The 16,265-nt window shown below is 40.9% G+C and overlaps 1 protein-coding gene across 2 annotated transcripts in view; it reads right to left on the minus strand.

Moving 5' to 3' along the window:
* phf21b (PHD finger protein 21B) overlaps positions 1 to 16,022 on the minus strand; it is a 71,393-nt gene extending 55,371 nt beyond the window's left edge. Inside the window, exons 1-3 of one of the 2 annotated variants that reach the window (XM_036520404.1) lie at positions 15,890 to 16,022; positions 15,453 to 15,485; positions 15,124 to 15,189 (exon numbers count right to left, since the gene is read on the minus strand). In XM_036520404.1, the coding sequence (XP_036376297.1) occupies positions 15,124 to 15,189; positions 15,453 to 15,485; positions 15,890 to 15,943 (153 nt within the window). In that variant the 5' untranslated portion in view covers positions 15,944 to 16,022. The remainder of the gene's footprint in view (positions 1 to 15,123; positions 15,190 to 15,452; positions 15,486 to 15,889) is intronic. The other variant, XM_036520405.1, reaches the window with a different exon arrangement.
* Positions 16,023 to 16,265: the final 243 nt, after the last annotated feature.

Consider the following 16,265-nt stretch of genomic DNA (forward strand, 5'->3'; position numbering starts at 1 on the left):
TGCAACCAATATGCCAAAATAAAATTAACATGTCAGCCCTCATTTCCAAAGTCTTGCAAAGCGCAACTCAAAAGTATTTATAACTTTAGAGGTCAATTCAAACTAGAGACACTCTTTAATCATTGGATGCCTTGATTTGGGAAGATCAAAACAAACCTTCTAACTGCAATGTCCAACATGAGGAAGAGGAATGTGATCCCCTGACTCTATGACCTGATACAGAAACACAAGAATGCCCTAACAGCCTGACAAGATTATGCAGCTGTCCAAGACAATGGACTAAGTAAGACAAATAATGCTAATATCACAAGGGCAACAGTGATTATGGCACTGGGCTCACGAACAGAAGGTTGCTGGTTCAAGTCTCAGTGCCATTTTAAAATTTGAGCCATCAGCATCTCTCTAGAAAGTGAACATCTGTCATAGTGATTAAGGTATGTAAAATGAAAGCAGCTTGAGGTGCTATGGAAACTGGTGACTATTAAAAACAACATTTAACATTCATTTCTGAGATGGCACAGGATGATCTATGTAATAGAAACTCCCTGACAGCCTAACTAACACCACTGATAGCCTTATGACAGTTGGAATATACACAAAAATTACTCTTTTCTTTTTAAACAAAAAGTACAAAGTCAAACATCTATTTTCTGTTGTGGAGCCAAATTTTGATCTATTTTTAAAACAGTGTTTGAAGTTGCTCCTGTTTAATAAAGAAAGCCCAGTTCCTTTTAGGACAGTGCATATCCTTTTTACACTTGGCACATTGGGTCTCAATAATGGATTAAAAGCCAAGCTCTAAGGGCAGCTGGTCTAGAATGGTATGCAAATCTGAGGCTGGAGACAGGGTTCATCCATTGGCAAGCCAATCCATCAGGATGGTTTACACACTAAAGCCTCACCACTACTTTACCTCTGTTCATTGCCCTTTCAAGTCAGCCTGAAATTTGCTTCAGTTCTCGAAGAAATTTATAATGCGCACTGAGATCATTCTTAACACCTGAGATCGTATAGTGTGTCAGGTCCAACACCCTATGATAATTGCTCTTCTGTACACCCTCCAAGCTGTGAATGCATATGAAACACATTTGATGGTTGAACCAATTCCTGCTCACAGCAGGATTTCAGGAGCAGTGATGAACTACCAACAGCCAATGTGAAATAACTATTTACAATCACAACGTTGTGTGCGAAAACAAATTGAGAAAACAAGATGAGAATATGTAAGGAATTTTAGGAACTTAAAACAACACTAAACACCAAATAAACCCCAAACCTAGTAGGGTTTCTTGCCTCTGGTCACTGGCACCATGTGAGGCAGAGGTAGCGAAATACATTCTGGGCTTTGTACGACATTACTGCTATGAATTTGTCGACAGAACCAGGAAAGAATTTCAAATTAGCTTGTTTTTATTGTTGTGTGAATTTAGCCAATAGTAACTGCAGATGAAATGTGCCTATGCTTTAAGATGTGGCAAGAGCGTGAGGGTTTATTGAGTTTGTTTGAAAACAAAACTGCAGTAAACAACAGATATATAACAAGTGGAAAGAAATAGCTACATAGCTTGATAGAAATAGTTAATAATGGTTTTTCCTGGAATTATAGTAAGTGCTTTATAATCTAACAGGGCTGTATCAGTGACCAGTGGGCAGCCAATGGTGTATCAGCCCTGCCTTCCCTGATTCTACAGAGGTCCAGTAGTAATATGTGTAAGGTTAAGATGCTGAATGATGACATAGGCTATGTTATCTCACTAAGAGTGACACACAGCCAAGATGTTTTTACCTCCAGTGAAGGGAGGTAAAAGGTGTTCAAAGGTGTTCATTTAACTCCACTAAATCCAGAATCTGTTGCTTCAACCTGACAGCTCTTCCTGTAATTTATCATTATCAGATTCAGGAGCGGCCATGGTACAGAGTGTACACTTGGTACCATTTGACATACTGCGCTCCGTTTTCTAGAAATGAAATCAGCTACAAGAAAAGATCAACTAAAAGGACTGGGAGCAAGTGGCTCAGCCTTGGTTAAAACAGACAGCCACTGACACAATACAATTCTAACATGTCACTTCAGAGAAATGTTGTATTCTAACACTATAGAAGGTTCGTGTATGAATGTAAAAAGAGTTCTTTCTCTTGGCGCATTTGAAATGCGGAGTCCATTGTTTATGTCAACAGAAAGGAAATCCTTGACAAACTCCACGCCCACACACTTTCAAGCGTGAGAACTTGAATAAAGAACTAGGCCTAGTTCAAGACCAGAACATGGGTTCAAATATTTTTATATGAAAAAAAGACTTACCAGTCCTTGATCAAATGAATTTGCTGCATTATTAATATTTACTGTTTCTGCAGAGACCCTCATCCACACGGAGGTACAGTGCTATGTTTAATCCAATCAACACATTATAACTAATTTATACATGGGCATTTTGAGTGGAGTAGTTAAGGAAAATTACTTTTCTCCAGGTACAGCATCACACCTTCCCTGAGAATCAAACACTATATTTTCAGATTCAGACCTCAGCATTGTAATCACACAACTGCTTGCTGACTAAAGTGGAGCCTGAAATGAATTCTGAATGGCTCAGAACACTAGCGTTCCATATTTAAAGAGACAGGGACAGGTATAATGTCACGTCCCTTACATCACCACGTCATTTACAGGGCATATTAAAGGAACGTTTAACAAGCATATAATAGCTAATAAAACTTCACTATAAACACATTACTAAAATTAATAAGGGCTTTTTATAAGCATATTACCGTGGGCACAGACGCATAGCTTCTTTTAATTACAGTGTTAAGGTTATTTCATCCGCAGTAATTATATCAGTTTCTACTTCATACCCAAGTTATTCCTGAAATCTCTGCAGATCCAAATATTCCTGCAAGCGTAAAAACTTGTGATTATTTTTCAATTTAATCATGCAGGAAATAGATTTATACTCCTCTCAATCTGTGGAGAAATGGGGGGGTGGTAGGGTGGAGTGCACCAGACAAACTGATGAAGCCATCTCAGAATGTGTTGGCCACCTCTTGTACAATAATCCAATTGGCCAACTAACGTGACCTAATCTTGTTACTCTGACTGACTGTGAGATGATTCCTCAGACTTGACAGGAAGGCCTAATTGAATTTGGCGTAAAAGCAATCTTTTTTTGGTTATTTTTTTAAAAAACCAGAGCTTGCAAATTTCCCCACTGCAACCTTCCTTGTTAATGTTTAATCAGGAAGACCTCTTTTGCATAACAATGAATAAAAGATTAGTAACTAACCCGGTTAATATAAAAGAATGCAAAGCATTCTGGGTAAATTAATGACTGCTGTCACAGAAATCATTTTTTCAACTACTCAAAACTGTAGAGCACTTTAAAAGGCCACAAAAACAGAAAATCATTTCTGTACACTAATTTTGAAGAGAGACGTGTTATTATGACAAAATTTCGACCAGTAAAACTATTCTTTATATGCTTGAGGTATTTTACTATATATTTTATGGACACAATCATTTTTATCATGAACATCTTAAAGTACGACAGTCACAAACCAGGGGCTGTGTTGGAATTAAAAACGGACTGGTAAATTGATCTCAGGTGACATTTATGTGGAGAATTAAGTCTATATCCCTAAATCATGGCACAGGACTAATATATTCCACTGGCTCCAATTCAACATTTTCTAATTAAACTGCAAACACTTCTCTTGCATTTTTACTGAATTTAATATTTATTGTAACTTGTATTTTTCATTGTCTTTATCTGTAAAACTGATGACAACTTATACACTTTATAAAATCTGCTGTAAAATGGAGGACTAACCTCAGGACTTTTTTACGATGTGCAATGTGTCTCCATTTAGTTTTAGTGCTGAATATGTTTAGTTGTCATATCAGCCAGTAGGTAATCCGCTGACCACAGACACCCCTGGGTCACTGCTCTGTGGGTGAACCGGGGTACCAGCCCAGCAATCTGTTAGATGATTTCAGACTGACACAGACACATGAAGCATGGCCTCCATCTTCACTGTAGCATCTCTGAGACCATCTTCTCCTTCTGAGGGAGGGCGATATAATATTTTTAAACCCTTATTTATTAGGTCTACCAGTCATAAAGTATTTGAGTATTTACCTTTTCCTTAATTGTATTTCAAGCTAAAAAAGGTAAGATTATATCAGGAAATATATTCCAGCGTGGTAGTAGAGATATGGTAATATTGTATGAGATGGTAATTCTCTGCAACATGCTACATGATAGCTGACAGAAAAGACAGTCGAGGGGAGTTCCACTTGTGAATGAGTGCTTAATCATGGAAACCAATGTAATGACCAGACCTGCCTGTCACTAAAAGAAAAAAAAAAACACACCCGCTCTCATTTATTTTACATTAAACCCCACTGAGAGGGGCTCTCTCAATGAACACAAAACCTTCCCTAAGACATTGTAGTGACAGAAGGGTAAGGTAACAGCAGTGTTAAGCCTCATGGCTTGATTACAGCAATTACCTTTCCACAGTAAGGACAGAGAGTGCAGCATACCAACAGAAAGAGGAGATTCGTTTTCATGGAAACATGTTCATCCAAACAGGCTACAGGTTTGTGCAACTGAAGGGGTTAATAAACATGCTATGCTTTGCCTTGACTAAGGAATAGTTACACAAGGCTTTGCAAAAGATACCACGCAAGATGCAAGGTGCAACATTGTGCGTAAACAACATGAGGGGTGAATTTGTGAATTTCGGAGCTCACAGTATTTCATAATATGCCAGACACATGGTCCAGAATATGCTATTCATTGTGTGCTGAAAATAAATGTGTTTTAAACGGAAAGTAAAAGGCTGCTTTGTGTCAGAAGCGAAACCGTTCCCCAAGTACAGCGGTGGTGAAACAGTCAATTATCCAGGAGGCGAGAGAGGGCTGGAGTCAAACGTGGCTTAGCGGAAATGAGCGGGAGGGGAACAGAGGGAGACCAAAACGATAGAATGAATGACTTTGCGGCAGTCGGCCTCTGAACAGCTTCACCGGGGCTGGTGCGTGATAAAATGCGTTGCTACGATACACGCCGCCGAGGAAGTTCATTAAAGGAGGCTTTGAATGAGGCAGCTCGGTGCCTTCCGTCTCTTTAAAGAGCGCTGTCACTGGGCATTGTCCCTCGTGCTCGTAATTAGATTCCGATGTGTACAAGGCTGCCTTCCATTCAGACCTGCTGCTGTGAAGTACAGGCGTCTGAATGCTGACTCCCCCTGTGATGAACATCAATGTGCTTCTCTGGCCCTTCTGGAGTTCTGACCATTAGGAAACAATTTCGGCTAAATCTCCAGTTTCAATGAGCGCACCCTGAGCGCACGGCAAACTCCAGCTCCATTTCTCATCCTATTCATCTGTTTGTTCCTCTTTATACTTCTGTTTAGTTATCAGTGCAGATGTTTATATTTATGTAGTCATTAGAAGGACTTTTTCATAAAAAATGGGTAATTTGAGACATTGCATTCGTAAACTAATGTCTTTCAAACTCATTCAAAATCAATGGCTGTTGTGCGTCTACCTAAGGTCATCCTCATTGGGCGGTGCGCCATGCCCTTTTTGCAACCAGTTAATTATGTGTCAGGTGAAAAGCATGATGGTCTGAAAAGAACCCCACCAGGATGGTGGAAGGGGCCCCACTGCAGGAGTGAGCAGACAAAATAATGACTCCATCACAGCCTTCTTCACCTGCGTAAAAACCCAACACTACAAACGGGAAGGAAAAGTGGAGCATGAGGTCCAGAGCGACAAATCTGAAATTACTGCGGCAATTTTCCAACTCCACTGAATATGAAAATCAAAGCGCAGAATACCCTAGAGTATATCTTCTTTACCCAGGGGGGAAAGCAGGAATATGTGAGCAAATATCTTTTCCAGCTTGCCATGACAAGTCAGAAAAGAAAAGGAAAATATTTACAGGCTTATGGTAATAATGTGTCATGCAAAACACATCAGGATGCTGTGCCTCACATCAGTTGTTTTATTGCATTTACTGCTTTTGAGGATACAATCATTATGCAGCTCCATTGTCATCCTTTAAAGCATGCTTCGCTACCAATAATGTCTGTTAACAGTCATACAGCAGCTCTGAAAACAACGTTTTACAATATGGAATATAATTATGCAATTATGGGTTACCATTAATGGAAACATTTTACATGTGTGTAACATCTACAGTCATAGGGCACGCACTGCATAACACAACCTGACATGCTCAAAAACAGTTTATGTCAGTTGTAATAGGTTGTTATGTATGTATGTATGTATGTAATTATGTATGTCATTTAAATATACTGAGAAATAGTTATGAATGCAGTTATTTAAACATATGTACCTTTATAAATCCTTATTATACATACATACATACATGAAACACCTTTAAGTAGACTATTAATGTTGCAGGGTTACAGTTGTCATATTTCTTTGTTAACATCAAATGGATTTTATATATGGAATCAGCTGAAAATGTGTGAGTTTCTCTCACCTCCTTTTTCCAGTGTATTCCTTTCTTAGAAAAATACCATTCCAATGAAAGTACAGCAGAAAAACACATGACCACCATAAATGTTTTTGATTGGGTGAATCACTGTTTTTATGCGGAGTGGAATCACGAGTCCCCCCTGCCTCTGTAATTTCCAGATGATGTACATACTGAGCATGTGCATAACAGCCAGCACCACCAACAACTCTAAAACACTGACCTTGGGCATTACGCAAAGGTGCAAATATACTGCATCAGATTTGCCTCCCATCATTACCTCTTTAATGTTACACAATTAAAAACGAAGAAAACGCATGCCGTTTTTCAAACACTGCAGGGTTTTTCCATGCAAAAAAGGGCCTCATCTCTACTGCACAGGCAAAACAACCATTTAGCTGTGTTCCACTTCCACAACGGTGCTCCAGCAACTGCTGAATCATACAGGAGCTAAGTAGTCCATACTCAACCCTGCACTCCTACATTATATAAGAAGCCTTTCGGAGGGATGCCAGAAGCCCAAGCACAGGCGTCAGACATACAGAAAAGCTGCTTTCATTTTCTGTTTCTCCGCTGCATATGAGTGCGTGAGATATGGCACTGAAAATGACACTGATCGTTAAAATGCTGAAAATCCCTAAATCAGATGTTTGTGAAAAATGGCACAGTACGACTCTTGTTTCGTGTCTAATAATTAAATCTTTCGATAAATTTTCCACTAAGAAGCCCTGAGGTCCCAAGTTAAGCTCCCACTCAGATTGCGTGAGCAGGGGGCTAGGAGCCACTTTCACCAGCCTAATAATGGCTCACAAAAGAGGGTTGTGGGGGGGGACAGTAATTAACCAGCCTCAACCGCATGCTCTCCCCACTCTTTTTTGATGACTGACATTTGTGTAATCCTACTTACAGTGCATAATAATAATACTAATAATAAGAAGAAGATTCTGCAGCTCAGTGATCGCTCATTTGCAAAACAGCTAACTCATCCTCCAAGGAAAAATCTGGAACTCAAGTTCACATGACCTTTTCAGGCAAAAGGTTTTCACAAAAAAAAAAAAACCCCACAAAAAACACAGTTATTGAACCGTTTAAGTACATGTTGTCTTCAGGATGTAAAAGGAGAGAGAGAATGCTGTTATCACTCCATGTTAATAAAGTGAAGCTGTTTCTCTTCCCTCAAGCCTGCCAAGAGCCATAGCTTCAGCTATGCAGCATCAGCACTTCTGTGCGTCTCCCTGGAAATTGCTGCTGGACGGCAATATCTGGCCATTACTAGAATGTAACCTGAAGGGTGAGGTGTATCTGTTTTCATTATCACAAGACTATAACTCGCACAACATATTTACCACAGTCTTTCGTAATTACCTTTAAAAAGGGGCGTGTATTTTATGGTTTCACTTGTTTTAGGTACGTATTTACATAAAGCCCCACGACTAGGCCTATACTGTACTGTATATCACACTGTAACAATTTAGAGCAATTTGTACATTTAAAACAAGGGATTAGCTACTAAGAAAATAAAGAAATACAATAGATACCCTCTCATTCCCTACAAGATTTACTTGCTTACTTGCAATCCTGGAAGTGCTAAAGCATTGATCTCCCTAAGGAAGAGTCAAGCCAGAGTTCTGAAACAGCGCTCTTAATTAAACTGGGAACTTTTAAAGGCCTTCCAGTCGTGATTAAAAGGAATGTGCAGACAAAGGATGATACGCATGGCCTGAAGTCTAAAGGAACAAAAGGAGGAGATTTATAGTCCTGGGAGATTTCCAAGGACCTGGCATCACTCTCTGGTGATGGGTGGATGCCCTTTACTTGCCCCCTCCCTCCCTCCTTGCCTCATCCTCTCTGTTCAGCCCGGAGGCCTGTGTCAGACCATGCAGCGTGGTGCTGCTGCCTGGCTGCGCCTCCTTGCTCGCTCTGGGGCCTTGTCTCCAACTACAGAGCCAGGCTTTTCTGGGGTAGGCCCAGGAGCTGCCCTTGAGAAGAACAATACACTGAGAAACAGAGCTTACAGTGGCCAGGCCCCAGCTGAGAAAAGAAGCAATGAATTTCTAGAGCTGGAGGACTGCAGCTAACACACACACGCACACACACACGCGCGCACACACACACACACACGCAGAGCCAGTGCAGAGGACATAGCAGGCCGAATGAGTCTTTCTGCAGCAACAGAAGCAGCTGAACATTACCATAGAGTCTGCTGTAAACATCCATAAGTGCCAAAAAATTTAAAGGCATTTAAAAGAATGGAAATGAATTACACTCTCTGTCTTTCTTCAATATATATTTTAACTGGTCCCCTGTGGTTCCTTACAAGTGCACAGATCCAACCTACAAAAGGTTTAGGGAAAATAAAGGAAAGAGAGAAAAAGGTGACTTAAAAAAAATCTTATTGCTCGCTCAGGTTCTGTAGAAGAAAGACCAAGCTTCATAAGTGCAAGGTGTTACAGCTTGTATCATTATAGTAAAACTAGAAGCTGGATAAAGAGATATTCCTTACATACTAGCTTTCCTTTGCATATTTCTTTCTTAATGTATCAGTTAATACAGACTCATTTTATATAACACACATATATCACATCAACAGAACTCCCATCAACATAAAAAACATAATGATAGAAACAATATTAAAATATATACATGTTTTTTTTTCTTTCCTTATTAAATGCAACAGCCTGTGGAGACAGAGGGAACAGCCCTTGCTTAAAACGAGTCTTCTGCCTGAAAGACATAGATGTGCCGGCAGAAACTTCCTAAACCTCTCACATCATCAACCCAGCCCGATCCTCTAATGAGACACCCAGGGATTACAGGACTGATTAGGAATACTGTCTGAACAGGGCTGAGTTCACAGCTCCATCAGCAGGTGATCTCTTTCCATTGAAAAGGTGGAGGGAGACTCCAGAAGTCAGTGCCATGACCAGAAACCCCCTGCACCTATTACTTAAAGGGTGGGTTTGTGCTGAGGGTGAAAGAGCTCCTCCTTCCCACAGGAAAAAGCAGTACTGCTCCCTGCCTTCTAAAGTGTCCAATTACTGAGCAAAAAGCATGCAGCAGTCTTCACTGTCTATCATGCGCTGGTGCTGGTGACGGCTACTGTGTGGCTGAATTTGCAGACTGTAAATAAAAGACTGTGTGCTTATCTTTGCTGGCCTTGCCTTGTATTTCATTCGAGGATGTTTCATTCGCAGAAGCAAGAGGCTGCACTGTCTTTGTTATGCCTGAAATATCCGCACATTTTAGAGCTATGATACTAAGGCGGCTTCAACCAGTCATCTGAATTCCTCTCTATCCATCTCCCCAGTCTTTTTTACAGTGTCAGATTGCCTCACCAGTATGAAACTCCGCAGGCATATTTCTTGTTTCTTTTGCATTTGTTTCAGACACACATGGATTCAAATGTACAGAGGAAAATTCTGCTTGACTCCACAGGGGACATGAATGGGCATCAGCATAAAACAATACGTCACTAAGACCAGTTTGTTACTGCGTGGTTCCTGGCTTGGCCCCGCCCACCAGCCTGCTGTATTTGGACTGACATCTGTAAGCAGGGCTCTTTGATGGCCGCCTCCACCACCATGCAAGTTAACCCTTCAACCTTTCACCTCTGTCACGCTACCATTCAAACCCTGCCCACATTAGCAGCTGGGGGGACTCAACCCCAAGTCCCACAGGACCCCAGGCCATATAACACACCATGCTGCACCAAAACCAAGCAGCTTTTATTTATTGATTTAATTTTTATTTGTCAGAGGAAACTTACGAGGACATCATGTAATGATAAGCATACGGCAGTGGCCATTAGCAGTGAACAGCATATGACACATCAAACCATGAGGCCAACTCAAGGAAAGAGGTCAGTTCTGAGCTCCAACTGCATTGCAGTTTTCCTGCTGGCATGCTCCACCTCTTAAGGCACAACCCGGGAATACTGACAAGGTTAATGTGGGCCGACAAACAAGTCTTTATGGCACTGTAACTGTGGCCGCACCATGGGCGGGACTCCAAGATCAGCGCAAGGCATGAAGTTCTTTTCATGCAAATTGGAGAACTGCTATTTAGGCTGATGGCGTGTAATAAAAAGTGGGAGGGGAGAGCAAATGTGATAAACGACCCAAAAACCATGTAGGAGGTCAAACTGCCAGGACACCGGTGGGTTTCGACTCCTTTAAGCCTTTGTCAAGGTGTGATCCGATTAACAATGAAAACTGTATTTTCTGCATTCCTAATTACCAGAGACAACAACAACATTTGCACATGCTAGTCTGCCTTTTTAAACAACAGAGAAGCAAGGATCTGTCTTGTTTGTTGTGCCACGAAGCAGTTCTTCAGTCTGTGAAGAATGAACATACCCATGACAAAGGATTAACATGCAATTGGAACATCTATAAATGGATTCTGAAGAGATTAATGGAGCACATATATAAACAGGGTAGCGTGGGGCACGGGGTTAACTGATTCCCAGTGTGTGGATGCAGTAATGGAATCTATTTTAGAGCCAACAAGAATCACACAAGATGTGCATCTGTAATCCTGAGTTACCCACACACCTGGTCAAGGGGGAGCTCATCTTGAAGTGATACACTCTATTTGGATGTACTGTAAGAGGACATCTTAGGCAATGCTGTCTGTCCATGTACTCATTCGAAACTCAGTAACGCTGGCGCTCGTGACGCTCTTGTTTCGCAGGACACTGCTCTTGGGAGTACAGATGACGTGTAAACAAAACATTTACTGAGCAAAGAGCAGATAATAAACCCAATTAATTGTGTTCAGTTTTGTGGGCTGATTCAGGCGGGACGCATGCGGCGCGCTATGACCCAGTGTGACCCCTGAGGGGATGTGAGACCGGCTCGCTGCCAGGTTCTGGTTCTGGCGGAGCTTCTGCATGTACGAATAAGCAGGCTGCAGCATGACCCCGGCCACTTGAAGGCCTGCAAACAGATTGGAGCAAATCGCCTCTGACAGGATGCTGAATCGTTCCATAGCAGAGGGTCCACTCTGCCGCTGGTCTGATTTTCTCCTGCACTCCCAGCTGACTTCTCTCTCCTGTTTTCACTCCCTCCTGTCTGATCTCTCTTTCTCTCCCCCTCCCTCTCTGTTGCTACACTTTCTGTCTATCACCTTCTCTCTGTGAGCCTCCCTCTCTCTCTCTCTCTCTTTGCAACCATCTGATCATTCCTTCCTTCCCTGCAATCTGTCTCTCGCCTTTTCTACTTGACTCCGCCACTACCTCTCCCTCTCCTGACCTCCCTGTCTGTAACACTGCAGTCTGCCCATCTGACCTCTCTTTCACGTTCTCCCTTCCTCCTTCCTGCACAACTGTTCACCCCATCCTCTTCAACCTCAGCTGATAAAAATGCAGAGCAGCTAGAAAATATTCTTACAGCTTGGTAAGTAAATGCTTATTGATGGTCACCGTCCCCCCTCCCACCCACCCAACTCCCACTAAAGTGCCCTGTTATCTCAGAGCCCGCTGTATTAATGAAGCTTGATGGCAGGGGGAGTTACAGCAGAACCCAAAACGAATGACTGATGTCCGTAATCCGCTTACCATGAGAGTGAGCCACAAGGAAAACACTTTTGCCCATTTGCACCAAGAAGGTAATCTCAGGACTTTAAACAAAACAACCGGACAGCACTGATCATTAAAACTAACTGGAATCACGGCTTGCAAAAAAGACATTAACCTAACCATGCAACTGTTGGCTATTATTTAAAGAACCAGAGAAATCACATCAGGAGGGAAAATTATCAGTACCTGCAAGTTCAGATATATTTTTACAGCACAACAGAAGACAAGAACAAACATTCATGCAAGACAGTAACACACTTCCTATGTTAATAATACAACAAACATCACTGCAGTGACGTACCTGATGCAATCAATGCACTCATCATTTATGTATCAAAAGTTCTGAGCAGTCTCTGTGCATGAGTATTCTTGTCAATAACATTAAAAGGTACAAAATATATCACTTTAGGATTAATACGCTCAAAATTACAGTTCTTGCAACGCCTCAGTCGCTGTCGTATTGCATATCGGAGATGTGACATTTTGTGAAGATGTTAAACTACTGCCACACTTGAGGTTCCACCACTAATTCCAATCAACGCAACACTCTATCCACTGGACAGACTCGGAGCCAGGCCATCATTTCTAAAAAGGCATCTGAACCAAAAGGCCAAAAGAAAAACAACAAATTCCACCAAAGCTGTGATTCCCCAAGTTGTTCTGCGGTCACCAATCAGAAAATACATATGTAGTGCACTGACATCTTGTCATTCTGACCTCAACAGGAAATCTCTGAGTCTGTTTGTCACTGCTACTGCTGAAATTTCAGGGGAGACTTGAAGACTTTTTTAGTTCACATCTGAGCATTCAATGCATTCTTGGTTCTCATCTTCCATATATTTGTATTACATGTGGTTGCAAAGAGTTTTAAGGTCTATCTGTCACATTTTTTGAGTTTATGCCCAGGGAATGCCAATGCAGCTCCCTTGAAATGCATTACATAGGTCTATTGAGTTGGTATTTTTTTTTTCACTGGAACTTCACAGTCCATACCACTTTGAGAAATAGTTGTTCTCAGCAAAAACACTCTCTCATATTCTAGATAAAATCAGTTTCACAGATTCTTTGGACAAGAAAATAAACAGGTTTTTGCTTTGGATAGTGACAGCATTTCTAGTTTGACTTTGCAGTGTTTGTAATAATTGTACATTATTTTCTAATATTTATGGACTAATTTGTGAAACATGCAGCTCATACTTCACATTTATAACGCCCAGTTTGACAGTTGGCTATAGGTCATTGTTTTGTGTTAAACTGAGATATCAGGTAATTAAATCCACTCACGCATTCAATAGGCCTTAATATTACACGTGACTTTGTACCGCCTGTAGCCCTAATTATAACTGCACAATCAGTATAACAAACAACAAAACGGTAGATTAGGGTAGAACATTTCACGTTTTTTTCTAGAATGTATCTTATAGGTGCAAATCCTCCAAAAATATTCTAAAACTTCCAGCCCCTATGCCAACGCACCCACACACGCAGGCACGTACGCATATACACACAAGAACCCACATATGAGGAAAACATATGTTGTTGTCGCGGTTTATGCTTTTCGACTAAAAGTCAAAAGTCAATATTTCATACAATATTCCTTTATATTGGGAAGAGAGAAGAAAAATCTTTACATCCTCAAAACCCCAAACGACTGACTCAACGCACAGACAGGAACGTACTGGAAAGGGGAGGTCATCTTTTGCTAATAAAAATAACTGAATCGGTTCCATCCCGTGATTAAACATCCCCTGCGCTGTGCTGACTCGAGTGTTCTCTCTCTCTCGCTCCCTCTCTCTCTACCTCCCCTCCCCCTCCTCCAAAAACAGCATCAAAGCAATCAAAATGGTAATGTTCAGCATGAATGGGGGCCCATCCCCCACCATGAAACTCTGCAGACTTTTTCTCCATGTTAGGAGCAAACCAACACCCCTTTCCGCACAAAATGGAAGCTTCCACTATCAAACTGGAGTGCTTTACAAAAACACTATAGCAAATGCAGTCTAAACACTAACCCCATCGTTTCAACTGACAAAGTACAAAACCATAAAACGCACGTCGAACACTTCCCCCATTTAGTGTTTTTATTCAGTATTTGAAACACGTTTCGTTTGTGGAAAAAATGAAGGCGCTGTTCCAAGTGCTGAAAACTGCATTCCGAAGGAAAGCGCGATCGATTAAACTTAAGGAAAGGCAAGATTCTTTGAATTTAACAACCTAGATACTGCCAGACGACATAACACGTATGTCTGTTTTCAGAATATTTTCGTGATGTGTTATTCCTGTTCCCTGTTGTGGCTTCTGGAACTTTGCAGAGAACTGCGTGAGGGAGTGAGAGCATTGTGACTTTAAGCATTCAACGGCATCTGTTCGTGGTGCTGAAAAATAGCTCCTCTGTACCGAGCGACCAAAGTCTACAATCGACCGATCCCCATACTTGGCCTGTAATATAACCTTTCAAAGCATGACGAGTTTACCCAGCAAATTTATCTTGTTCTTGTGAATTAATCTCGAACACCGTTTGATGCAAGATTATAAAAAGTGAAAGTGGACAAGCGAAGTCGAATCAAATGCTACCACGTCGTCATGTGACCATGAAGAAATAATACCTCAAGACTATAAAGTAATGAATAAGTCAATCTAAAATGCCAATGTAACAATTTTAGTCGATTAAACACTATTTACGTGCACATTTATTTCTACGATGTCTAATGTCTAAAAAAGTGATCGCCGGATACTTAAGATCCTCTCCTTTAGTACTACTCTCCAGAAACATGTCGACCTACTCAAAATGGACGCTAAATTTTTCAACATTTTCATGTTACACAACTTAAGAGTGTATCCAAACAAAATCGCAATGTACATTAAAGACTTCTCTAACACATCGGGTCTACTCCTTCGATGCTAAAATGAAATCGAATACTTTTTAAACATTTTGATGCAGCCCATTTTGTCCCGAACATGTCGGTTTAACACAATAACAGGCTGCGCCGTGACATGAAAAATGATTGTAATTTAGCACAGATGAACATATATACAAAATCTTACTTGTTTTTCGCTTAGGGCTGTTATTCTTGTTTGCCTTTCGTGTAGTTGTTTCTTAAGCTCTCCATCCTACAATTGAACAAAACACAATCAGTGCACTATAAGAGAAACAAAACACCAAGTATAATAACACCTTTTGCGATAAAAAACCGTAAACGAATACGTTGCGTTTTCCTGCAAAGTCACACTAAGGACAAAGCACTGAAGCCGTCGCTGAGTAAATGAGGGAAAACGACAGAAAAGAGATGTACGCTGATAAAGTTTTTCTCTCACTCCCATTGAAACTGCCTCATTTTAAAGACGATAGCCATACTTTAGAAATATCCATTTACCTGTGGGTCTTGCTTCATCTGTGCAACTAGTTTCTAAACGGAAAAAAGAATAACGGAAGAATTACAAAAGTGTTTCAAGTTAGTACGTAAAGAACGAACAAAGCGGCCAGCACACACAGCGAGTCAGTTTCTTCCCCTCATAAATATTCAAGTCTCGTTCTGATCGCTACACAGAATCACCGCATTATTACTCCAAATCCTTGTTGCTCTATAAAGACGCACGACATTCCCAAACTACTCCAAAAAGTACATTAACAATTTCTCCTCAAACTACATCCTATACCGTCACAAGACACTAAACCGACACATTTGAGATCGCCTACTTATTTCACCAGAAATACATGCCGTTCACGTTTGATCTCATCAGATTTTTTCCCTCTCGCTCTCATTCGCTCAAAAGACCAATAAGGGTATAATAATAAGATTTTTTCATTTACCTTATGACACTGGATTTCAACTTTCAACGCCTCTTGCAGGCCTTGTAGTTCCATTTTCCGACTTTCGAAGCACTTTTCGTTCACTTTCGAGGCAATCGAGGCGAAGTTTCCGAAAAATAAAGAATTTTTAAAAAGCGACAATAACAATCGAAAGAAGAACTACTCAGCCTGCAAAGCAAGTTCTTGCTTCTTTACTGGGAATAGGACTCATCACTCACTTTACGCCGGTGAGCAAAGTGCTCTGAACACTGCGGAAAGATTTCAGCACTTGGACAGATCCACTTCTAAATTAGCGTTGCGCCGACATATGCAATCCAATGGGTCGTTATATTTTTCTTTCGATAATTTTGAGTTGAAAATAGAGGACTATATTTTG

The sequence above is a fragment of the Megalops cyprinoides genome, chromosome 25 (genome assembly GCF_013368585.1).
Source record: "Megalops cyprinoides isolate fMegCyp1 chromosome 25, fMegCyp1.pri, whole genome shotgun sequence".
Lineage (NCBI taxonomy): Eukaryota > Metazoa > Chordata > Actinopteri > Elopiformes > Megalopidae > Megalops > Megalops cyprinoides.